Genomic DNA, 25,320 nt, shown 5'->3' with positions numbered 1-25,320 from the left:
TTTAAAAAACATTCACTGTTTCTATTACAAAGTGTTGATATTCAGAAGATTCAATGTAGGTCTAATCTACTATTGCATAATACAACAAGGGTACTTCCATTCAAGACCCATATACAAATGAACAGATCTACATCCAGAAACAAAAAAGGAATATAAGAAAAATAATGCATCGCCTCCGACATCCTGTTGAGCATTCCATCTTTTTACAGAACCTTTCGCCACTCTTGGGTGGTTCATATTCAACTTTTCCAAGTCACAGAAATCCTCTAACAGAATGCTACTGTTAGTCTCCTGTTATGAAGCATTGGAAAACTCGAAAATCCATATGAACAATCAGAAGATTTCAAAATGAATCCTTATTCTGAGAAACCCCCGATGTAATAATGGGAGTCACAGTTGCTTGGAAGTTTGACTTTTGCGTTATATGAACAATCTCTGTCAATCTCAAAATGCATATGTACATGATAATTCATTAGTCACTTCCATTGCTACGTCTATCTGAAAGCAATATATTGAAGGAGGGAATTAGATTATGGACACATATAACTCGAGAATCAACATCAATGGATATAAATAATGAAGAGTTGTCAATCACCTGATATCCGTTTCCCTTCCATGGCTTCTTTCTTCTTTTGGCAACTTAAGCAAAGGAAAGGTCCATCCCAGGGACGCGGTTTCCTTACGTTAGGCGCACCCTCATGTACTGAAATACCCTCCCCAGGTTTAATCTCTACTTGACACACTGCACACATGAACAACTTGAACATGTTGCAGAGTGGATATTTTGTTTCAAACCTGCAGTTCAGACAAAGATGTTTCCATGTCAAGAGAGCCAACTAGAGAACAAGCTGCAAACATTAACAACAAAACCAAACCTTTCTGAAAGCAAGGCAGATCCTTCCTCGTATAGTTCCCGTACCATATCTGGCTCAACGTATTCTTTTTCAACATACGAAGATGACTCAGAGGACTTTTTGCGGAAAATGGCCTTCAACATTCCTTTTACCGGTTTCCTTTGTGTTGGTGCAGAAGTAGGTGGTTTCTCCTGGGGTAATATATCGACCACGATGCAGGTTGTGTCATCTCTAAGTCCCTTTGCTTGCAAAGATTCCTGAAGAAAGCAAAGGACATGAGTAAACAGTGCAAATAAGTTAACAAATGAGTAACAAGGTAAAACTAGAACATACAAAATTTATTCAAAAGATGTCTGTAGAGCATACTTTTACAATATGTGGTGCTGCAGCCTCCGCCGACATGCCACGACAACAATCAAGGACCATTTCTGCAGTTAGAGCATCCCAGACTCCATCACTGCTGATAACAAGTCTTCCTCCAGCATTGGAAAGCTGTATAAATAGAAGCCAGAGGGGAAAAATGAATTAGAACAATTAACAAATAGGTCTTGTGAATTTCATAAGGGATAATGGTTAAAAAGTATTGTGTATATCCTATAAATGACTTAAAAATACAAGTATTAAATGACTTTTCCATAACTACTTTGTTTTCCATTAAAATACTTCCATTTTTGTTTCATCAATTAGTGTTCAAGGGCAAAATCATTAGTATTTTTGGAAAACAAAAGGACCTGCAGCAATAAAGCAACAAAGGTTCATTTTGACTTTTAAAAGCCAGCAGTTAATCTTATGAAAATTGAGTTTGCTCTTTTAAGATAGTAGAAAATTATGATGTAAAGAAGCTATCTGTGCTTGTGACATTTATTAAAACAATATAAAACTAAACTTAAGTGGATACGGGAATTATATACACTAAAGTAAAAACATAAGCTCAATATTGCTGCATGTGCAAAGGATAACATTGACCAACCTTCACTTGCTTTACATATGGTACAGGGACAATAAATTCACCAACATCCATATCACCAATGGATCGAGAGAGACACAAGCCACCAGGCCAACATCTCAACGGACCAACCTATAAAAATCATTAACGTAGTCAAGCAAATAAGTTTGACACAAATAAAAATTTCACCTAAAAAAAGTATTAATGAATCACAACATGAGATAATCTAAATATCATCAAATATTGCAAGTACAACATAAAAACTGTAAACAGTTTTCTTAAGAGATCATTAAAAATGATGTAGACCTATGTCATGAGTACTTTTAAGTGAAAAGACACGATCTTATGACTAGCATCAATTATCTTGAATCTTGATTCCCCATGATATGATTGACCTAATTTTACTTTTGAATCTATTTTATGTAGTTTATATGTTAAAGCATCTTGTAAAAAAGAAATAGTATTAATAGAGGCATCAAACCCATTCGACAAGCCAATGATTTGTTGTTTTTAGTGGTAGTGGTTTTTGTTGTATTTTATTGGGTGATGAGTCTTTAAGCCTTTTTAGGTAGTCAATACCATCAGAGATAAAAATGGATAACAGTTTAAAGGAAATGTACCTCTGCACCTCCGCCTGTATTTAGCCGACCAACTTCACCCCCACTAGAAGTGATGCGCACCCTCCTGATGAAAGAAAATGAAACGATGAGACTTTACTGCAATGTAATGGAGCAATTACAGACAATTGTTCACAATAACATCCCAGTAAAAACTTACTCTTCTTCATTTGTGTCCAGTCGATGATCTGCTGACAAGTAATGAAGCCCGCCCTCAGAAGGTTCAAGTATGCAACGGGAATCACCAACTGATGCAACTGTTACAACCCATCCTTCTATAATCACGAAGGTTACAGTTGTTCCCGATGTTTGTGCTGTGCATATGAAGATAATAATACACATATTAACATACACCTTAAGAAGAAAAAAAAAATAGAAAAATCATGAACTGAGGTACAAGAATCATCAGTCATGGCTCAGGTGCACAAGTTCAATAATATTCATTAGTAAATGATGCTCCCCAGTAACAATATCTACACAATATGCCAAAAAAATAAAACTAACTCTACTATAGGTATGGGTAAACAATACTAGACGCATGTAGTTACCATGCTCTATGTACATTAGACAATGTTAAGCTCAACCTGCAGAAAATTTAATAACTGCTTGTTTATATTTTTAGATGTGCAGTCAAACAGATAAAAAAAAGACCAGGGAGTGTAGCAGTGTACCAAAAGAGGTTAGAAAAATATTATTGAGGTTAAAATACTGCCATCGTGTTCTGTATCCATCAACCTGTTTTTTGTCTCATTGTTCTTAAATTTTTTTACTCTGAGAATTGGGAATAAGTAACTTCGATAATGTTGTTTATTACGTTATTCATATGAAGATTCCAGATGGAGATTATGAAATTGCTTCATAACCAAATATTTAATGGAGGCAAGAACAAACATCACATAATTAGCCATACCTTTCTGTTGAAAATCTTTATCAGTCTTCACAAAGCCAGCAACCAAAGCCCTTGGCAACGCTGCTACCCACTCATCTCTGTTGAGATCAGGAGGAATGGCACCTAAAACATTGTTCAGAAGATTCTCCTTGGCATAAATTGCAGCAGCAGATCCATTGTGTCCGTCAAATAGCTGTAAATTTTCTGCATCAGAAAATGCAAATGCAACATGGAAAAAAACAGAAACCAAGTAAAGAAAAATACAATATTACTGAGTCATAACATATGCATTCGTTGTATAAAAAGGCCACACTATGCTTTCAGATACACACAAACAGAAAGCTATCACAAAACAAAACCATTGCTTTGAGGGTGGGGTGGGGCCAGAAGGTACTTGCCATTGCACAAATACGTCCGCGATATGTTCCTCCGTGTATATTCAATTTGCTAAACTATTTGGTGTATCTTTGGAATCACAGTGGGTTTGATAAAGTCAGGGTGATTTTGTAGAAGCTCCAAAGTGTTCGCTTTTGCAAAGTCCACCAAAAAAAAAGGTCGCCCGTAGCTCAATAATGGGCTTGTTTGGACTGACGATGAGTTTGGCAGAATCACAATGTGCCCCTTTGACTTTAGCAACAAAACTTCACTTTGAAGTTTCAACAATATCACGGTACTACCGCCATTTCACCAAATTCACAGTCAATCCAAAATGCACAACATAGTTAAGTTGCTTTTCACCCAATCATTTACTTTTCTTGATCATCATGCCACACCAAAATAATAAGTAAAATAAAACAAAAAACACATTGACTTTTGATGCCTCCAAATCACATAAATATTTGATGATCAATCACAACCTATGAAACACCACCCAGACACCAGACACAACCCTGACAACTCGACACTAGTAAAAATATATTAATTGAATGTAATCATGTGTGTCCGTGTTGGTAACAGACACTTGACACCAAGAGTGCTTTCCATCAAAAGTGTCGTCGGTGCTACAAAGATTACAATCCATCAAAAATTAGAAGAGTTAAGAAAGAAACATACCCCAAAAACAGAATATGTAGAAACACCATCACAAACGACTCTTTGACATTCGGTCTTTAGTAAAATGAAATCTTCTCCTTTCTTATTCTCGCTAGCATTTCCATAAACAACAACCATATCAGGTTTCTCGATTTTCTCGCTCAACGATTCACGCTTCAACAGCACCGAAAGGGGAACCGAATGATGTTCTCCCCGACCAGACATTGTTCCCTCAATTTCTTCAAACACAACAACACCTTCAATTTAATCCTCACGCAAGAGATTGCTTTGTTGAAATCCTAAAAATCAGGAAACAAATCAACAATCATAATAATAAATTAACTACAAATCTATATATTATTATTATGAAAAGAAATTGCAATGTAAGAAAATTAAATTAAATTACTTGAAGATGGAAGAAAACGCGATCAGGCGCGAAAGTGTTGAGATACGTTGAAATGTCGGATCCTGTTGTTCTGCAAAACTTGCATCGTAGAGAGAGATGGATCAATAAATGAAGAAAAGAAAGAACCATTCATTTTTTTCTTGCCCCAAAAATACATAAATAAAGAGAGAGTGAAATTGGATGAGTTGTCCAAAACGCATCGTTTCGTAGCTCAGTGTGAGCTATTATTTTTTGGAGCCAGACAGTGATTGTAGGACCCGCTCAATATCAATGTTTTTTTATTTTATTTTATTTTTTGATTTTGTGCTTGCGGCGCATGTGAACTACTACTACTACTACAGTGATTGTCACGATTTAATATTGGATTTTCCTACTACTTTATAAACAGTGATTTTTACATAGTTCAAAAAGCGAAAAGAATCAAAGACTTTCTCAGCTCCGGTCTAGATTCATTGAATAATTAATGTATCTGCTTTACAATGTAGATCAGATACATTAACTACTCAATGAACCTAAAAAAGGAATATTTTCTTATATTTGAGACCGGAGGGAGTACGTAAAACTACAGTGGTGCTGGGACATCGGGTCGTCTAAATTCGCCCACAATCAGACAATCAATTAGACCCTACTTCGTCCTTTTGTAATCCTTCCTTAACCACCCAAACAACAAACAAATTGATTGGCTCATCATCGATGCAATGGTGGGTATATCAGAATCACCGTCAAAACAGCGTGATTATGATTTTGTATAAACTACATAACTTTTAAAAAATTACGATGGATCACTTAATTATGCTATATCCACGTGATTTCAAAACCAAAAGTTCCTTTCTTCTATGATCATATTTTTATTTAGTTTATTTTCGTGATTTCATCGTCTTTGCACGACTTGTTTGTTTTGATTTCTAATCTTTGTGCAGCGTCTTTTTGATTTTCTATCTTAATGTTGTGTTTATTTAATTCGCCTTGAAAGATTAGCTTTGAGAAAATGCATATTCAATCAATGATTTCGGCGTCGTCAATGTTGCAGATCCGAAGACATGAGTATTCCGGAGACTTGAATTAGATTTGTAGGCATAGATACTCTGTTGTTTAATTATATTAACGGATCTTGTGAGTTTGTTCGCATATTCATCTATTTTTTTAGTGATCATGAATTTGTATTGTCTCGATATACTCTATCAATTTTAATGAAAGAGTATCGTTTATTTTTGTCATAATAATAATGTCTTACGCCAACACAACACAACCACTAATAATAATTTTAAAAAATGACATACACCCTTTGGACACTATTATTAGCAAAAATTTAATTTTCAGATTCATCGAGTAATTGATGCATCTAATTTATAATATAGACTAGATACATCAGTTAATAAATGAATCTAAAAATAGATTTTTTGTTTATAATAGTAATCAGAAGAAGGCGTAATTTAGAAGTGACACACATGCGGCAATGGGAATGACTTTATTACTAACAGTTTACTCCCTCCGTCCCGTTTTATCTGAGTCAGTTTGGTTTTTCACACAGATTAAGAAAAATGTACTCCCTCCGGTCCTTATTATAAGAAACAATTGATTTTTTTGGTTCATAGAATAATTAATGTATCTTGTTATAAATATAGACTAGATACATCACTTACACAATGAACCTAAAAAGTCAACTTTTTCTTATAATAAGGACCGGGAAAGTGGAATATATTGCATTGGGAATGATGAAAGTACTATTAATTAGAGTTATTGTATTGGGAATGATGAAAGTTGTATTGAAAATTGAAATGACTCAGTTATTTTATGACACTTTTTTTTAGAAAATGAGTATTAATTAACCTATCCAAAACCTCACTGATTTGGATTACCCGCAATCATCGGTGCCCCTGAGTTATTGCCCAAGGCAAATGAGTGCCGCGCCGCTTTCATGTGAGGGCGTACACACTCCGCAGTCACACCATCGCCAAAGGAATATCGTATTTCGTATTGCTTCGTTCTCTGTGTCATAGAGGCCATTTTATTATACAAAAAAATAGTTAAACTGTGACGGGACTAATTTGACTTAAATGGGAAACTAGAATGATTTACTATTTGACAATTTTAAAATTTTATTACAATGAATTACTTACTACCACAAGTGTCTTCTAATTTGTTTAAAAATACGATATTATTACATAACACGTCAAACAACTATAGCAACTTAAAATCTAAAAAAGAATGTCCAAGATGTGCCAACAGATCAACATATTAGGGCCTGTTTGGTTGACTTTTGCTTTTTTGTTTTTAAAAACTATTTTATAAACCAATATTTAAAAACTGTTTTTAAGAAAAAAAAATTAAAACAAAATCCGCTTGATGATGGAAACTGCCAACGATTTTGTAGTGATTATTCAATCAGGCTATTTACGAAATTGCCATTAAAAAAATGATTCCCGTGTTTTGTTAGAGAGAAAACCGGAATAAAAAACAAGAAAACATATAAAAGGGGTTTCCCTTTTTCTGTTTTTAAAAACTGAAAACGCGGACCTGTTTTGAAAACTGAAAAAGCGGAACTGGTACAAAAATATTTATCAAGCAAGTTTTACTCTTTTTTAATTTTTAAAAACTTAAAAACTGTTTTTGAAAAGGATATCAAACACGCCCTTAATCTCGCGATTCACATGATAAACTGAAGTTGCTATAGGACGGTAAAGAAGAGATATCACCTTTTGAAGAATATGTTAAGAGATAGCATTTGGAGTCAACATCCACCCTAGCCGTCCTACTTACAACCGTATTTTGATAAAATGCACTTGTTATTTTTTTTCAAAATGTAGAATTTTTTATTATTATAATAAATTCATTAACTATAAATCATGAAATGATAAATAAAATAGTTTGTCCATTCTCTAAATCATACAATATATTAACGCTATTGTAGATATAGAAATCATAATAAAATAAAGATTTCAAGCATGTTCTAAAGACAATTAAAAAAAAAAACTACTCGATCTTTTTTAATTCATAACTTAAATAATAGTGTTCAAAATTACTCTTACCAAAATTAGCTACTTTTTGGTTTAAAATTAGTTACTCTGACACATACAAGGCAAAATGAATCTCGATTAAAACGATAAGTGTCGCTTGAATTTCACTTAGTAAAAGAGAGTTTTAGAAAGGAAGGATGTCTTCAACTCTAGCAAGTGAGGACTTCAACACAAGTGTTAATGGGGCATAATCCAACCAGACCAGACACTAAATATCAATATAAAAATAGGCTTAAATAGATCTTTCGTTCCTGCAAATATAGGTCATTTGAATTTTCGTCCCTGAAGTTACTAATCCTTCCAATCTGCCACTGCAAAATCTAATCATTTGACTTTTGGTCATAATTAGGTTTTTTTGCTGAGATGGGCTGTCATTAGCGACGTGGTGCCCATGTGGCAAGTGATGATTGGGCGAGGTGGTTGGCTTAAATAGATCTTTCATCCCTGCAAATGTAGGTCATTTGAATTTTCGTCCCTGAAGTTACTAATCAGATGTAATTAGGACCATTTTTCAAATAATTAATATTTGCATTGGCAAAATGAAAGGATTAGTAACTTCAAGGACGAAAATTCAAATGACCTATATTTGCAGGGACGAAATACCTTTTTAAGCCATAAAAATATTAACTGGCTAGACTTTTGGTGACTTACCGGAAGCGAGGGGCTGATACCATGAAAATGCATGAGATGAGATGCTACATGCTTTTGCAAGCTGTTGACACCCCACCTGACACTTCCAAGCAAGTGTTGCTATCAAATCTAATTATATCAAGTTTCAAATACGCGTACTCTACTGCAGTTAATCACGGAATCCACCCCCATAACATGTGCTATTTTGAGCATCTTAGCTAAAATCAATAATGCATTGTTTTCCTATAAGTTTAACAGTTTGGTTATACTTGTCGTCCAAGAAAATGGAGTAGTAACTTGACTAACTTCCAATTCCAATTAAGGGGGATAAAGTTGTTTTCTAGTGATCTTGTCAAAAAGTGCATAATTCATTGATGATTGTATGATATATCTATACCCAACTTATGCATTTCATTTGGATTAGAAAGCACATGATCGTGACGCGTTATTAGCCTATGGACCCCATGTGCTCCCAGGCTGATCTCTTTTATGTGCTACTACTGGTTTAGCCAGAAACTGGGGTAAGGCCAGCTAGATATTTGTTGAAGTCAACAAGACAATATTTGCCACTCAAACACTGATTTTCAAAGTTAAATAAATTTTTAAGATTATAAGGTTTGCTCCATTCATTTATACATATGCAGAAGAGTTAACTTCACATGTAGGACCTCAAAATAGGAGACAGAAGAACATAAGTTAGACATCATACGTTAACCAAACTACAACACCAAAAAACTGAATCCAAGGGCCAAGACCAGCATATTAGAACCTGCAAGAACAAGAAAAATAAACAAATAAGCGGCATTTATGAAAGAGAGCACCAAATAAATGTTTCACTCTTATGCTACTCTGGCAGCATCCCATAAGAAACGAGAATTAAATTAAAACCAAAACATAAAGCCACGTTTCACAACTTCAAGACACAAATAAGAACAAAGAAGATGACAAAATGGAAATTTGAAACCCCACAAACAATACCCACATGTCTCTTAAAGACTACACATTTGTTCATATGAGCTTTTTTGCAACCATAGAGACATAACATAATTTCATAGGAAAGTTGGAATGAAGTCATGCCTACTTGTGTGCCTAACCTAACACTAAGCCAAGCAACCAAGAAACTCAATGGTGATGATGATGATGATGAAAATTATTATTGTACTTCAAAAACTATACGGGTTACTAGCCTTTCTTTGGCCCTAGACAGATACATGTGTCCTTTTTTAAGTTAAGAGTGTCCGGGGCACTCGTTAGCATTTCCCTTTAATTTTTCATCTTGGAAGTTTTTAAAAACAACATTCCATGGAGCCACTTTCCAGGACTAACAACACTATAGTCACCATGCATCAGCCAAAATGACCCAAGTTCTTACCATGTGACCATACTCCGAGCATATAACAGGGGGAAAGAACAATATAGACATTACTTAGTATGCAGTTTATAATTTTGTTATGAGCACGGAGAAAATAATACCTAGAATAATTTTACTACCTCCAATCTCCAACTGCAATTCAATCGTCCTGTTTACCCTCATTCACTCTAATAATGTACACCTGAAAGAAAATTTTAGCAACCACACTATTCATTGATTAACATATGTGGAATAATGAGATTGCTAACTATAGGAATTCAAGTTTCAGCAAACCTAGATAAATATCAGTAGTATTTTAATGTGTATTTTCTATTTTGATCAATTATATTTAACAAGAATTGTACAAGTGCTAAAATTTAACAACCCTCCACATTGAAATAAATATAATGGTGTAAATTAGAACAGCACACAGCACATGGACTTAAAAATGATAACATGTATTATAAATAGGAGTATTGAAAAAGGGTGTCAAGAGCTCCATTATTAGCCACATGCATATAACATTCATCTTCTTTTTCTTATTTTCTTAACACTCATGAATGTTCTTTTGAATACCAAGGAATATAGCACGATTAAATATGGTAGATGTGTTAAACACCAAGGCATGAATGAACAAACAATCAAAAATTAATCACCTTGAATGCAGTGCGTTTAACTAACTCAAAAATTAAAGCATCCCCATCAACAAGGTTATGAGCAATAGCGAAACCTCTCCATCCAGCACTAAGTCCTGTTTTGTGAGCCAAATATGTAGTTGGAGACTCATCCCCATCCTCATCAATTAAAGTCATCACTTCGTCCCGTTTTGGAAGGTTTTTCCTGCAGAAATGATTTGGAAGGCCCTGTTGTTGAGGCATGCCAAAATGATTAACCAATTATAAATTGTAGTTGTATGCAAAGATATATAATTTAATTTGAAAGTTAGTTGTTTGCTAGTTGTATTGAATTGAAAGGAATAATTTAATTTATTTGTACAAGGCTCTGGCTAATCTACGCCCTTTAGCAGTAACTAATCTCTGCCAGAATGACATAATTTTATTCGCACAAGTTGTGAAAACACCCTCAACATAACATATATAATAGTTGGGAATAAATAATACCATATAGATTTAAATTTGTCAAAACTGATATATTTTAAACTTAAACGAGACTTAGACTAATAATAAAACATTAGACATAACATACAAGTGTGAAACAAACTTTATAAACGAAAACACATAGGTGTACATCAGAGGTGTACCAACCCGTGTGTGTGTGTGTGTGTGTGATTACTTGGGTTAGACTAGGGAGTCTCTAATAGTGAGTGTGTTACTGTTGAGTGAGGGTGCTTGAGTTTGTTAAGAGATACAAAATTTGAGTTGGATTGTTATAATTGTTATCTTATTTGAGATAGAAAATACATCAACTCTTGTGCATTCTTTGCTTCCTTTCTGGTGTGTGTTCTATCTAAGCTCTTTCGTGTGAGCTATCAACTCACAAGGAAGAGCATTTCCATGGACTTAAAATAGGTGCGAAACTATGTCGACTTTTGTGCATGCATTCTTTGCTTCCTTTGTGGTGTGTTTTCTATCTAAGCTCTTCCATGTGAGCTATAGACTTAAGTCTGACTCTGAGTTTCACATATCAAATTTCTTCGCAAAGACTTAGTTTTTGCTTAATCAATTGAGATTGTAACATCTTTCAGCAAGTACATAACACTATATCTCTCAATCGATTATGTCTGTTATTATCATTAAAAGTTCTATTATTTGCAATGACTATTGCAGCTTGCCAGTCACAATTACAACTTGGGTTGGCCTGGTGCTGTTAGCTTGAAACCTTGGGGTGTGCTCCTCTCAAGGTCTCGGTTTTCATTCCCTCCAATGCCAATTTTGGTGGGTTAGTTCCTACAAAGATTTGTTTTGGCTTTAAATGAGGCCCCCACAAATGAACGGTGAGATTGGACCCCTCGAATTAGTCGGTCCTTGGGCCAGATACCGAGTTTCCAACACACACACACAAAAAAAAAAAAAAAAAAACTCTAGTGATGAGCACTGAGAGTAAATAATCTAATATAGGTGGGTTTCTGGTAATATTTGTAACAATAACCGATAAGCAAGCAACTGTGCGTGCATTATTGATCAATATTCATGTAAACCTTAAACAAGATTTTGTTGAACATATTTTTTCTGTATATGATTCTTAATGTCAACAATAACTAGTTGTAAACCCATACTAACATACAATAGACAATTTTGTCAGATAAAAAACATACATTAGACAATGGAGACCAAATTCCCAAAGTAGTTACAACGAATGTTCCACTTCATTTTATATTATGAAAAGTGAATCATAAAATACTCAAAGTTAGTAGTCACTAGTCAGGTATATTGAAAATGTGAAGAAAGAAAATTGACATTGGAAAGCTCAATTGTAATTATTTCGCTCCATAGAGAGTAGTATAGGTTTTTCAAATAAAAAGTAAGAAAATGTAATGAATTTTTCTGGTGGAAGGGGAGAGGGGCTATAAATCACGCTTAAAATTAACATTCTCTCTTTTAATGGCTAATTTTAATGAAGTATCTTATTTTTATTAAAGGGGCTTGAAAGATTGTAACGGTTGATTTGTAAATTGCAAAGAGAATGCTCCCATTGAATAAAGGGGACTTGAAAGATTGTAGCGGTTCATTTGTAAATAGCAAAGAGATAATGCTTCCATTGAGTAAAAAGGGGCATAAGCTACCTCAACAACTTCCATTGAAAAGCATTCAAAGCAATAACTAAAGGTACTTGAAAAAGAGTAACGGTTGATTTAGCAAAGAGATCAGAATGCTTCCATTCAGTAAAAGTGCATAAGCTTAAGTTAATAAACAGAGTTCAAGCCATGGAAAACCATTGAAACCAATAACAAAACCAGCATTTATACATACAAAATGAAAAGATGTGTGCATTATGCAATCAAAAAAAGCCTCTTTTTTTAACATCTTTATACAAAACTTCATTTCATAACAGAAATCAAAATCCACAGTAATAAAAAAGTGAACTTTAATCAACAAAAAAACTAAAACACACAATATAAATTAAAAAAAGTGCTTAATAGAATAGAAATGATACCAGCCAGAATCCACCAGTGACATGAGATTGGAGCATTGACTTGACAAAAGTTGGATGATCAGAATCTAAATCGGAGAGCAACTTATCAGCCTTCTCCATTGCTTCCATTCTAGCTTCGTCGGACGCATACACCCGCTTCGAATAATCCCTGTACTTATCATATCCACCACATCTACACACAAAAAATATAAAAATTTAAAATAAAAATAAAAATAAAAATAAAAATAAAAAAATAAAATACAAATGTGATTCCACAGAAGAAAGAACAAACCTTGAAATTCTATTTCTAGGTATTTTAACGGAATCAATAAGAATCTGTGAAAAAAATGAAAAAATGTTAGAGAGAGAAAGTAATAGAGAAAGATAAAATGGTGAATGTGGGTTAGGGTTTGGTTTACAGACTTCTTTGTAAACAGGAGCAGGCATATTGGCGACACGACCGGATCTTCGAACAACAACGAGCTCTTTCTTGATAGGGGTGCGAGGTTTGGAAGGTGAGGGTTTTGAAATGGGGGAAGATGATTTGTGAAGTGATTGAGAGAGCTTGGTAAGATTGAGAGCTTCCATTCTCTTTTGATTTTCTTCCATTCTTTTCCGGCGACTCTCTTCGTATGATGATGCTTTTGCCACCATTTTGATTTTGATTTTGATTTTGAGTTCAGACACCAAGTTCTCAGCTCTGTGTAGTTTAGTGTACTCTCTCTACTCAAATCAAAATGGTGTTGTTCTACTCGTCGACCGTTGCGTTTCCCATTCCACTCATCACTATATATAAATAAAAAATTAAGTAGAGGGAATTATTTGAAAAATATAGTGGTACTTTAAAGACTTTAATTTAATTTAATGCTGCATCAACCGTGTATATAAGTCAAACTAAATAAACCGTGTGTATAAAAGTTCGAAATAAGTAGGGATGTGTAATAATTTTTTTTTTTTTTTAAGTTGTCTAAGATATCAGAAATTTAAATCTCGGCTCCTACATATATAATGCAATATTCATACTAACTATGATAAACGCATGAAAATCAATTATATATAATCTTATTTGAGATAAAAGGGTATTAAATGTGAACAAGTATTTGATATATGATTTATACTTTTATAAATTCAATAATAAATATGTAAAATAGGTATTTGATTAATTTTATTATAATATTAAATATTTCTTAATCAATATTTAACTATAAAAGATAAAACTTGTGTGCATTTTTTAAACGCTTTTTGTATGATTTTTTTTATAGAGCTTTTGGTATGATTCTTAATTCACTACTTGTATTTTTTTTTCAATCCATAATAAACGCACTAAGTTTTAACCTTGTTAAAAAATGACAAATTATCACATCATAACCACAAAATGCGGGAAGTAAATAAAAGATGAGAATGAAAATAGGGTAATCTAGTTTTGTTTCCTCTATTACAATAAATTTACTAGCCAAATAAAATTTTCGCTAATCTTGCCCCAAAAAAATGTTGCAAGGAGATGAAAATTATCTACAAATAATTTTTTTTTAAACAAAATTAAATTCAATATAAAAATTATCTACAAATAAAATATTATCCTCTCTTCCCGCCCCCGCCCCCCCCCCCCCCCCCCCCCCCCCCCCCTCCATAAGTTGTAAAGAAAGAGAGAGATAAAAACAAATTGTCGAAGGAGGAAGAAGGCGAGAATAAAGAAAATGAAATGATCCAATTTTGTGTCATATCCTATGTCATCCACTGATGGCAGCTATGAGTTTTCCTATATCACATCTCCATGTTTCTGTGTATTTTTGTGATTGATTTGATGTCTACTACTTTGAATTCAAATAACAACATGGTAATATATGCTATTGTTTAGGAAAAAAATATTAGACTCTTCTTTAGGAACACATGAGACCTCTTGGATGGGTCATCCGTATGTATGTAAACACTTATTGAGACTTAAGATCTGCTCTGATTTTAATGAGCCTCCGAAATACAACTTATCTGAACTTTTCTCATAGAAAAAAAAAATTTGTTGGTATAACAACTCGAACTTAAATCACAATCACAACAAATTTAAATTAAATGAAAAGACTAACTAATCTTACATGTTAATTGCGATCAGTTGTCACCGCTCCCTCACACTTTTCATCACTGTTGCCTTTGGCGTTAGAGCTTGGTTGATATTTTTATGGCCAAATGATTAGGGTGTAAGTTTACATTAATTAATGGGGTTCTTTACACAGTTGTTATTTTTGATACTTTGGGTTCAGTTTATACATCCAATGCATTTCAGTTTTTGCGAAATTACATAGACTAGGGTGTGTTTGGTTTAGAAAAGAAGTTGAGAAGAGAGAAATAGGTAAGAGAGAGTATGAGAAGAGAGAAAAAGATGAGAAATAGAGTAGATTTGATGTATTGTTTGGTATAAAGAGAAAGAGATAAGTATAATTGTATTTTAAATTGACAATAGTATCCTTTAACTTGTAAAACAAAACAATTTTATATTATTTCATTTTTGTCTTTTATGAGGCTTGAAATGGAAAACCATAGGGAGGAGCTCTTTCTCCACTCTTTCTCTGCATCGATGGAGAGATTGTTTTTTAGGTGGGACCCACCCACTTTTAGCCTTTCTCTCTTGTTCCAAACATGATGGCTTTACTGTCTCTCCCCTATTTCTCTCTCACTTTACTCTCTCTCCCCTATCTCTCTTGTTCCAAACACACCGTTAGAAATACGAAAAAGTTGAGTTAGAGAGACCAAAATGAGTGTTCATTAGTTGCTATAATGTTGCAAAACAGACTAGTAGATTGCAATCCAAAACCCCAGAAGTACATAACATAGACAAAGTTGGGGTCGTTATTTCCAAGTGCAAGATGTCCTTCAATCATTGCCAACAATCGATCACGTTCAGATTATCAAGAGACAAGTAACACTTTTTCTTAACATATACATTAGCTACAGTGTCAACAAAATAGCTAGTCCCCTCTTTTTCATTAACACTTTTTCTTGTATTGCTGATTGTATTTTTATTACACTTTTTTTTTTTGACAATTTACAATAGTGTTATAGATCATGCGAAAAGTGAAGCCCTATGAAAAGTAGTAGATCATTTCGCTAATATTGTACCAATCCCAAGTTCTTCAACCAGAGTAATACCTCTGCAAGCCCTTCTCTCAGGCTTCTGGGTTTATAATCTAGCTCCGCTTTAGCTTTCTCGTAAGAATACTCCCAACGATGTCTTAAAACATGCACCGTCTGGTTCAATGTTAAAACACAAAAAAAAAATGAGAACAGGGAAGATAATATGCTTTATTTTCTTTTGAAAACTATCGCTTGGTTTCCCATTTATTGAGATAAAACTGAATTTGTCCATGAAATTTTATTTTACAATTGCCCATTAGGAAGGATAATCTTGAAACATAAAAGGATTTTTTGTTTAGCCATTTATTTTTACACTTCTATGCAGTTAAACATTGAAACAAATTTGGTCTACAAAATTTTTAACTGAGATATCAATTTGTCAGCTAAAAATTTCTGATAAAAATAAGATAGTATATGATTTGGATGCATGAAAATTGAAAATCAAAGTCCAGAAGGAAGCTTACCGGTGGACTGATAAAAGGTAACTTTCCAGTGATTCGAGAGATTAAAACTAACAACCATCCATAAGCTTCAATCACACACAAAGGGATACTAACCATTGGTTTTCTAGTATTGGTGATCACAGCAGCCATATCAAAAACTTGATTAAAGGACGCATTTTCACCCGTCAGTAAATACCTTTCCCCAATTTGTCCCTTTTTCATAGCAGCAATGTGCCCCTCCACTACATCATCCACGTGACTGAATGAAAATTTATCATTTCCTTTGCCTATGTAACCAGGTAATCTACCACTAAAACGTTCTACCAGCTGAAAAATTAAAAAGAATAAATATCAAACAACATTTCCACTTCAAACTAGATGTTACAAAAAAATCAAAATTTAGAGCGGCAGTATGATGTCCCGGCTGTTCCAACTTTAGATTTAGATTAAGTGAAAACAAACTTCAACGTGCGTTAACTCAAAGCTATACTTTATTGCTTCAAACATACAGCAGCTTTGTAACACGAGTCAAGTGGAATCAGCGCGTATCCATACATGTTATAACAGAACTCTAAGTGTATGTATGGATGAGTGGTTAGCGACAAAATCACGGTGGCACCCTGATTTTGTTGAAGCATGTTTGATATCGTAGTGAGTTTCTTAGAATCAAGGTCACCCACCGTGATTTTGCAAATTCACTGTGATACCAAAGATGCATGTAACTTTTGCTAAAATCACGGTGGTTCACTCTGATTCTAACAATCCCGCTGCCAATACAAAGATGCATTAAATCCAACTATCCTACTACTGCATTAGATGATCTAATTTCAAAATTAACATATGAGAAAACAGAAGACACAAGAAGAAATAAAACAGTACCATCTTTGCAAGAACGTTTCCTGCAGTGACTTTTCCAGGTCCATAAATTACCCCAGGATAAAGCAACACTATTGGCACCCCCTCAGACGCAGCTTGCAATGCAATTTTATCAGTAGCAACCTTTGATTTCTCATACTCCGTGCAGAAAAATTTCTCATGATGAACCTACATTTCGAATTAGGATTTAGAAGAAAAACAAAAAATTAAAAAAGCAAAAATGGAAGTATTGATTTGATGTATTGTACTTGATTCTCATCAGCAATAGCTCCATCAGTTGGTCCAAGAGCAAAAAACGACGACGTATAAACAAGTTTCTCCACTGTCTTGGTTTGCTTCACCGCTTCCAACACATTCTTCAAACCTTCAACGTTGACCTAATTTCAAACGAAAATTGATTGAATTAATTAACAGAATAAGAGGATTAAGGAGGATTTGAAATGAGGGAGAATCCTACAGTGATGAATTTAGAGGGATCGGGGAGCCAGGGTTCAACGAGAGCGGCGAGGTGGAAGACGACGGAGCAATCGGAGAAGGCGGAGAGGAGAGATGAAAAATCGGTGATGTCGCCGTAGACTATTTCGGTAGAGGGAGGAAGTGCGGAGAGATCGCTGGCGGGTCTGACTATGACCTTGACGGAGTAACCTTGCCGGTGGAGGGAGTTACAGAGCTTTCCACCAAGGTAACCGGATGCACCGGTCACCACAACCTTCTTCATTCCTTTCACCCTAACTCTACTTGCTACCAACTAACTCTCGAGTCTCAATGATCCATTTTCAGATTCTGTTCTTTTTCAACTCTTCAACGTTGTTTCGTTTCTTGTCTTATCAGTGCTAGCTAATGTACTTCCATTGGATAAAAATAAAATGTACTTCCATTTGGTAACTACTAATTTGTTTTTTTATTTTTTTTGAAAGGAGGTAACTACTATTTGTTGACATGACAATAAATAATGGGTCATGCTCAGCGGCCAAGCTCGCATAATTTTTACGAGGGGATCAAATATTAAAAAGAAATAAAATATATTTTAAAAACTAATATATTAAACTTAATTAATAAGTAAAATAAATTTACAATAATTTTTACTTATATTTAATGAAACGACAACAAAGAAAATAAAAGTTAAACAATAGTTATTTATAAAAGTTGAGCTTTATGGAGTTGTAAGAACTTAAACCTCAGGAGCCCTTCTGGAGGGCGCCTGAGCCATTCTAGAAGGTTTAGAGCCTTTCTAGAGGGTTTTTAAGCATTTAGGAATATTATGACGGTTCAGATAAATATATTTTTATTATTTTTTATATTTGTCTACAAAATTTCTTTTCCTTTTTTTACGAATAAATCACAAATATTTGTTTCTAGTTTTTTTTTTCTTTCTAGATATACCAACGACAAACTTTTTTTTCTTCAAACTTTTTTTTTTATAAAAGTTGAGCTTTATGGAGTTGCAAGAACTTAAATTTATCCATAATTGACACCAAACTAAATATATTATCAATATTTGTGCAATATCATCTCTTTTTAAACCAACAAAATTGTTTGAAGTAGCCAAATAATATATTATTGGGGTAGCTACATATAAACCTATACCAATTTTCAAGTTTTTCTTATGCTTTTGGGGTAGCCAATGCTACCCCATGACTATGAAGGGAATCGCCCCTGGTCATGCTGACCGTTTCCCCCGACACTGGTTAAGGATATCAAAAAGGAAAATTATTACTTAAAAAGAAAATTATACGACACTTTTTTTTTTTAAAGGAAAAATTATACGACAAATCTTTATAAAAAGGAACTAGGAACTTTTGCTTATATTTGAGATGGAAATATGTTGAAATTTATCTACTTTTTGAACCAGTTCATGTTTCCGAGAATCAACCTTGCCATTAGATGATTGCGGTGGTGATGGGTGGTTAAGTTCTCATGATTTTAAGTTTGAATTTTATTTTTCTTACATCTTTTTTTGAAGAAGAATTTTTCTTACATCTCTTAAGGAGTCTATTTGGTTTCTTAATCATTGTGTGACTCTTGTTTCCAGTTTGTTTGTATTGTGATCGGGTCAATATTCCTTGGATAATGCAATTAACTGGCATTGGGATGTAGATGTTTAAGCAATAGATAGAAAGGATGAAAATCTCCACATATCTATCTTTTCGTCTTAACATATTCTCTTGTATTTTTCAATATTCTCTCATCATACATAGAACATATATATTCCTGTCACAGTGATATCAGTCACAACATAAAATATAACTTTATCTCAGTTGAAGTAACTGTACAATTCAAGCAGGAAATGGCCAGCTTCTCAATCACATTACTCAGTAATTAAAAAGACAGCTGAGAGGGAATTTACAAGTCGTTCGGCCTCTTATTTCAGGTTCTACCACATCAGATTCAAACTTGTATGTCAACATTCAACAATGTTACAACCTTGAGCGTCGGATGCATTTTATAGGATTGAAAGGAGTGTGCCTCCTTGTACCAGATAATAGTCCTGCATTTTTTGAATTCGACCTGACATCCCAATCCTCGACTGTCTTGGGGACACAAACATCGAATAATATTTGACCAAGAACCCCATTTGCGTTGATGCTCGGACGGGTGGGAAGATGAATAAAACTTCCTTTTCGTTCATCTGCTACAGAGCCAACATCTTTATCATCGTAATACTCCATTGAACTAGGAGACAAATTCTCACTCGGAGCAACAGCAAAACCCTGGAAACTAGTTGAGGTTGTTGTTGCTTTCCTCAGCTCAGAGAAAGGATCAGTGATCTCATCTCTTGTTCCCTCTATGCCCAGTTTCTCGTCTTCAAATCTTCTGTTTTTGTGGCGGTAAATTGCAACTGCCTTGCCAAGGATTTCGGTGATAGCAGCTTCATATTCATCCGGATGATGACGAAAATGACCTAACATATTCAAGTAAAATTTAATACATTTTTGCTACATGCATGCCATAAAAATTACATTCGTTCATTACAATTTCCATGGTTGCACACCAATTTTTGCACAACGAATCATATTTACCAAGAAAACTAGCATAAACGAAGCTCTAATATATGCTGTCAATCTAAAGTACAAAATTATGGCACGAGTTATTAGGCATAGCTGAATCTTATTATCTCATCCGTGCACTATTATGCATAATTAGTCAAGATACTGACCTACATGAGGAGAGGAACTCCACTTTACCAGTTTGACATCTCCGCCAAGGTCTTTTAGTCGATGGAAAAAAATTGAAACAACTTCAAAAGGTGCAAGATCGTCATTTTCTGAACAAAAAATGAGATACGGGACCTGCATACTCTGCAACAAAAAGATACCTAATAAGCAGATATGTCAAGATACCTCAAAAAAATGGAGGTAATTTGTTGGTTGTATGTCATGTACTGTGTATTCTTAGCTGCTTACAGTGGTGGAGTAAAGTGTGCGCCAATACTCTGCACGCTGCGATTCAAATCTGTTGAGGAAAAGGGAATCAAGACCAGATGCTATGCCATTGGCAATCCATGAAGCAAATCTTGGTGGATGTGACACTTTCAAAACAGATGGGTGTAGAACAAATCGAACACCCAAATCACTAGTAAAATCAACTGGACTGGAATCATAAATGTAACCAGAAATACAGTCTTTAACAAGCTGGTAATCATCCTGTGCAATGACAAAAATTAAGCAGTGAAGAATATAACAAAAGAATAAACTTGAACAGTTTTTTTTTTTTTTTTTTGTGAACAGGAACTTGGTCAAAATAATGACAATTGCTTTTCTGACTTTCAATACTTCCTAAAACACAAATAAAATACTAAAATACCCCCAGCGGTAGTTAACTACCGCTGGCTTATAACTAGAAAAACCGGCAGCAGTTAACTGCCGCTGGGTTTTTTGGTCATTTACTTGTGTTTCTAAGACACATTGAATGTCAGAACAGTAATTGTCCAAAATAATTAGTAAAGGGAAATAATGATCATTTAAATTATGAAGCATGGATGGCAAGTTGGGGATTCAACACTGTAGACCTCGTTTCACATATAAACATGATTTGAGAAAAGTCAAGAGTTAAGTTTTTAAGACTCAAGACATCGACGAATTTACTAACAATGCAATCTATGAACTCAATTATCCTCAAATAAATTGCTAAAGGCCGAAAACATACCATATTATGTGTTTCACACTCCCCACCAATTATCTGGAACAAAGGAAAACAATGTAATCAGCCAGAATTAAGAGCTCTTACAGGCCAATGGTAAAAATGTAAATAAACACACACAAAATGAAGCCTATAGTTAAAATACCTGAAGAACCTTTAACATACAAGCTTTTGCACCACCAGAAAAAGATGCAAAGACAATGGGACAACGCCTAATTTTCAGCACCTGCATATTGAACAAATAGCAGTATTTGTAAGCTAGTTCGTACTAGTCAATTTTTTACTAAATTAACAAAAGATTAAAAATTTGACAGAAGACTAAATTTAATATATAGTCAGTTTATTTCATGATATAGTTTAAGATACCGTAGAAACTGTAGAACACTGAGATAATTCAAGAGAGAAGCGTTATGAAGAATTATAAAATGAATACACTTTTACTGAGATATAATACAGCTTTATATAGTAGTTGTGCTTGTGCAGGACAAACTGACTTGTAACTGAAATAACTATATGAGCAATTTTTTTGGTACAGAAGCTACCAATTAATCTATACTTACTTAGCCTAGCTGTACTAACTATGCTCTAGTACTTCATTTCAGACTATTTTAGACATTTTCTAATCAACGGGACATGAAACAAGAATAGATGTTATATATATGCTTCTTATCTCGTCCAGACTTATTTTAGTGTAAATTTTAACACAAAAGATCATAGACCACTTTAGCATGCAAGGAAAATAATATTTCTAGCCGACTTGAATTCAGACTGACTGATCTACAAAATGGAAGGACTGCAGTAAAACATACCTCAACTAGTTCATTTAGAATACCAACAGCAAGAATTGTGGCTTTATCAGGGAAGAACCTGCAAATAATATAAATGTTAAGTTCAATATCCATAGGGATGGGAATGAGCCAAGTGGCTCACTGGGGCTATGACAAACTCTTATAATTGTATTATTCCTTACTTGCCTCTGCTTATTAACTAAATAAGCTAGGCCAAGGATTTCTTACAAACAAATTTAGCTAAAAATGTTAGGCTTTACATTTTTTAAAATGTCCTTCGGGATCGACGAGTCACCCTATTTAAATTAATGTGCACAATATGATAATATTTTTATCACTGTACTGATGATTAACTAATTAATCTTGTAAGCTTATTTAAAAGTTTAATCCCATTAGTCAACATAAAGACATAGGCCTAATGCCCTATTTGGAGATAGGCAAGGTCTTACTATAAAGAAGGCTGTTAAATAGGCTTTAAAGCCAAGTGATGCTTTTCAAAAATTTATAGCAAGCCTTTTAAAAAGGTCCATGTTGTAAATAAGCCAACCCTGTTTTAAGATAAGGCTTAGCCTAACGTGGCTCATTTCCACCCGTAATCATCCGGTATACGGTGAGATGTGTAAAAAACCACAGTATAGTCTCTATACTGTATAGATGGTCTCATCTCGTCTTCTAATGAACAGACATCGAGTTGCAATTGGTAATGGAAAATGCCTCTGGTGGCTATTTCAACCAGCAAACAAATAGTATTGTCTATTTCAAAAACCTATAAAGCAAAGGCACAACTGCTAGTCCAATCCTAATCAAACATCATGAAGCTAATATGCGGTGGTTTCTTCGGCAAACATAAAACAATTATCCTGGATGGAACCCATCCCCTGCCTTGTAATCAGGCTTCAATCTTCAATTGTCCCAGTAAACCACAATGTCCAGTACTAATAGACATACGAGTAATTAGCTGAGAATGACCATTCACCAATTCTCTTTTGCTTCAATTTAGCATAAAATAGTTTATAAAACTGATCATTCATCTCTTATTCGAATTAACAAAACTGATCATCTATGCAACAATATTTTCTAAAATACTATACTACTAAACTACTACATACAATTGTATAAATCCATGTCTTGTAAAATTGGTAGTTATAGCAGCACCATCCACCTAAATCAACCCTTATCAGGCATTTACAACTACAAAGATCATCATCAACATCAAAATCATAAGCTAAGAAACTCACATATTGAGAAATTGAGAATGGCAAATGAGTGAATTCCAACCAAGAGAAGAGTAGAGATCCACATATCTCATCAAATGCTTTTCCTCACTTGACATCCATGCAAACACCACAACTATCCCATTCGCTTTCTCACAATCTACCTTTCTTCTTCCCCAATAATATCTACCACCAAACCCCCACATTTTCCTTCTTTTTCAACACTACAAAAACTGCAAAACTCCGAACATTTAATAAATTTTCAAATGGGTATTTGAAAAATTCGATTTTTATGTGGAAAATCGTATAGGGTTGAAGAATTGAGGAAGAAAAAGAAGAAGGGTCAAGTAGTACATGCAATTTGAGTTTTTTGTTTTGTTTTTGCTGATGTTAAGGAAGCACGAAAACGAGGTTGGAGAAATCAAGAAACAACCTTAAATAATGGTTGGGTTAAGATTTTTGTCAATTGAAGATTTCAAGATATGTTTTGAGGTCACGCTACGCCATCACAACAAGATTGAAACTCAAATCCATTATTATTTTTTATTTCTTCTATTGGGCATTTTATCTTCTCTTTTCTACTTATGTTTGTTACCCTTCCTTTCTACAACTAGTCAGTATTTTTTGGGACTCACATGAGAAAAGTCAAACATGTCCTTCATTGATTCCTTTGTTGAAGAGGTAGTTTTAGGGGTGGGCAAAAAGAACCATGAACCGAACCGCGCGAACCGAACTGAACCGAACCAAAAATAACCGAACCATTATAATGGTTCACGAACCGAACAGTTAATTTATTAACGGTTCTTGAACCATAACCGAACCATCTTGAACCGAACCGAACCGTTTGAACCGAACCAAACCACTTGAACTATTTTTTTTTAAGGAAACCACTTGAACTCTTTGTTGGATCTTTCCAAAAAAACAACTTATTTAAAATAGCTTATTTTAAAAAGCTTATTTTATGCAAAACACCTTATTTTAAAAACAACTTATTTTATGAAAACAACTTATTTTGAAAAAACAACTTATTCAAAACAGCTTATTTGAAAAACAACTTATTTTATGCAAAATAGCTTATTTTAAAAAAAACAACTTATTCAAAACAGCTTATTTTATGCAAAACATCTTATTTTAAAAAACAACTTATTCAAAACAGCTTATTTTATGAAAACAACTTATTTTTAAAAAAACAGCTTATTCAAAACAGCTAATTTTATGCAAAATAGCTTATTTTAAAAAAAAAAAACAACTTATTCAAAACAGCTTATTTTATGCAAAACACCTTATTTTAAAAAACAACTTATTCAAAACAACTTATTTTATGAAAACAACTTATTTTTAAAAAAACAGCTTATTTGAAAAACAACTTATTCAAAACAGTTAATTTTATACAAAATAGCTTATTTTAAAAAACAACTTATTCAAAAAAGCTTATTTTATGCAAAACACCTTATTTTGCATAATCAGCAGTACGATATTCTGTTGGCCATGCGTAATCAATTGACGATAAAATAGTACTGCAATTAATTGAAAATGAACTATTCTATTTGTAAATCTTTGTCATATGTTTGTTTATTATTTGCAGTGATGTTTTGAAGGTTGGTTGTATTGTGCCGAACTTAGTAAATGAATAGTGGTTACATCTTAAAATGATTTAAGGGTTATATAAATTTATCAAAAAGATGTTTTAGAAAACTGATTGTGTTTAGAAAAAGAGTAGGGGATGTTATTGAAATTGAATACCTCATGTGTTATTTGGTTTTTAATTGAAGCAAATCATGAAATAGTTATAGCTTTAAGAAGCAAGTTCTTTATAGTAACCTTTGAAAGATTAATCTTGTTATTCTGTGGTTATTTACCGAATATTTGAACTTCAGGAGGGTTTGACAGCCGATGAA

General features: G+C 33.8%; 4 protein-coding genes across 5 annotated transcripts; all 4 read right to left on the bottom strand.

The window, feature by feature from the left end:
• Window positions 1-4,880, bottom strand: LOC146942067 (putative protein phosphatase 2C 12). The gene is made up of 10 exons (XM_085756023.1): window positions 4,745-4,880; window positions 4,360-4,637; window positions 3,328-3,499; window positions 2,578-2,731; window positions 2,421-2,484; window positions 1,825-1,932; window positions 1,221-1,346; window positions 876-1,111; window positions 596-795; window positions 1-498 (listed from the first exon to the last, which is right to left on the bottom strand). Exons 2-10 carry the CDS (start codon window positions 4,561-4,563, stop codon window positions 473-475), a joined length of 1,290 nt encoding a protein of 429 aa, XP_085612149.1. The 5' UTR covers window positions 4,564-4,637; window positions 4,745-4,880; the 3' UTR covers window positions 1-472.
• A 4,073-nt stretch (window positions 4,881-8,953) lies between these two features.
• Window positions 8,954-13,616, bottom strand: LOC146942066 (AP2/B3-like transcriptional factor family protein). 2 transcript variants are annotated; one of them, XM_085756025.1, is made up of 6 exons: window positions 13,259-13,616; window positions 13,128-13,171; window positions 12,857-13,028; window positions 10,399-10,605; window positions 9,865-9,944; window positions 8,954-9,160 (listed from the first exon to the last, which is right to left on the bottom strand). In XM_085756025.1, exons 1-5 carry the CDS (start codon window positions 13,487-13,489, stop codon window positions 9,903-9,905), a joined length of 696 nt encoding a protein of 231 aa, XP_085612151.1. In that variant the 5' UTR covers window positions 13,490-13,616; the 3' UTR covers window positions 8,954-9,160; window positions 9,865-9,902. The 2 variants fall into 2 exon arrangements, with proteins under 2 accessions (XP_085612151.1, XP_085612152.1); XM_085756026.1 differs by having other exon boundaries at window positions 9,883-9,944.
• Window positions 13,617-15,783: 2,167 nt separating this feature from the next.
• On the bottom strand, window positions 15,784-18,101 carry FLDH (NAD(P)-binding Rossmann-fold superfamily protein). Its single transcript, XM_085756024.1, has 5 exons — window positions 17,738-18,101; window positions 17,529-17,657; window positions 17,284-17,448; window positions 16,426-16,731; window positions 15,784-16,075 (listed from the first exon to the last, which is right to left on the bottom strand). Exons 1-5 carry the CDS (start codon window positions 17,996-17,998, stop codon window positions 15,935-15,937), a joined length of 1,002 nt encoding a protein of 333 aa, XP_085612150.1. The 5' UTR covers window positions 17,999-18,101; the 3' UTR covers window positions 15,784-15,934.
• A 1,323-nt stretch (window positions 18,102-19,424) lies between these two features.
• On the bottom strand, window positions 19,425-23,979 carry LOC146942064 (peptidase, S9A/B/C family, catalytic domain protein (Protein of unknown function DUF829, transmembrane 53)). The gene is made up of 7 exons (XM_085756021.1): window positions 23,447-23,979; window positions 22,230-22,287; window positions 21,566-21,646; window positions 21,427-21,459; window positions 20,685-20,924; window positions 20,438-20,579; window positions 19,425-20,182 (listed from the first exon to the last, which is right to left on the bottom strand). The coding sequence occupies exons 1-7, from the start codon at window positions 23,626-23,628 to the stop codon at window positions 19,698-19,700; spliced, it is 1,221 nt and encodes a 406-aa protein (XP_085612147.1). The 5' UTR covers window positions 23,629-23,979; the 3' UTR covers window positions 19,425-19,697.
• Window positions 23,980-25,320: the final 1,341 nt, after the last annotated feature.

Source organism: Medicago sativa, chromosome 3 (assembly GCF_051527215.1).
Source record: "Medicago sativa cultivar Bolivia chromosome 3, Bolivia_mono, whole genome shotgun sequence".
NCBI classification, from domain to species: Eukaryota; Viridiplantae; Streptophyta; class Magnoliopsida; order Fabales; family Fabaceae; genus Medicago; species Medicago sativa.
The sequence above is the reverse complement of the archived record's forward strand: the minus strand, read 5'-3'. Positions and strand labels throughout refer to the sequence as shown.

What these genes read in the sequence shown, in the direction of transcription:
- LOC146942067 (XM_085756023.1), bottom strand. Translation starts at nt 4,563, where the DNA reads ATGTCTGGTCGGGGAGAACATCATTCGGTTCCCCTTTCGGTGCTGTTG. An exon ending in CATATGTAAAGCAAGTGAAG is followed by an intron (nt 1,347 to 1,824) that starts GTTGGTCAATGT and finishes CTATTTATACAG; the next exon opens with CTTTCCAATGCTGGAGGAAG. An exon ending in TCTGCCTTGCTTTCAGAAAG is followed by an intron (nt 796 to 875) that starts GTTTGGTTTTGT and finishes TCTGAACTGCAG; the next exon opens with GTTTGAAACAAAATATCCAC.
- LOC146942066 (XM_085756025.1), bottom strand. Translation starts at nt 13,489, where the DNA reads ATGGTGGCAAAAGCATCATCATACGAAGAGAGTCGCCGGAAAAGAATG. An exon ending in TCACTGGTGGATTCTGGCTG is followed by an intron (nt 10,606 to 12,856) that starts GTATCATTTCTA and finishes CCTCAACAACAG; the next exon opens with GGCCTTCCAAATCATTTCTG. An exon ending in TTAAACGCACTGCATTCAAG is followed by an intron (nt 9,945 to 10,398) that starts GTGATTAATTTT and finishes ATTTTCTTTCAG; the next exon opens with GTGTACATTATTAGAGTGAA.
- FLDH (XM_085756024.1), bottom strand. Translation starts at nt 17,998, where the DNA reads ATGAAGAAGGTTGTGGTGACCGGTGCATCCGGTTACCTTGGTGGAAAG. An exon ending in GAAACGTTCTTGCAAAGATG is followed by an intron (nt 16,732 to 17,283) that starts GTACTGTTTTAT and finishes TTAATTTTTCAG; the next exon opens with CTGGTAGAACGTTTTAGTGG. An exon ending in TACCTTTTATCAGTCCACCG is followed by an intron (nt 16,076 to 16,425) that starts GTAAGCTTCCTT and finishes ACATTGAACCAG; the next exon opens with ACGGTGCATGTTTTAAGACA.
- LOC146942064 (XM_085756021.1), bottom strand. Translation starts at nt 23,628, where the DNA reads ATGTGGGGGTTTGGTGGTAGATATTATTGGGGAAGAAGAAAGGTAGAT. An exon ending in TTCTAAATGAACTAGTTGAG is followed by an intron (nt 21,647 to 22,229) that starts GTATGTTTTACT and finishes TTCAATATGCAG; the next exon opens with GTGCTGAAAATTAGGCGTTG. An exon ending in AGTGTGAAACACATAATATG is followed by an intron (nt 20,925 to 21,426) that starts GTATGTTTTCGG and finishes GTCATTGCACAG; the next exon opens with GATGATTACCAGCTTGTTAA.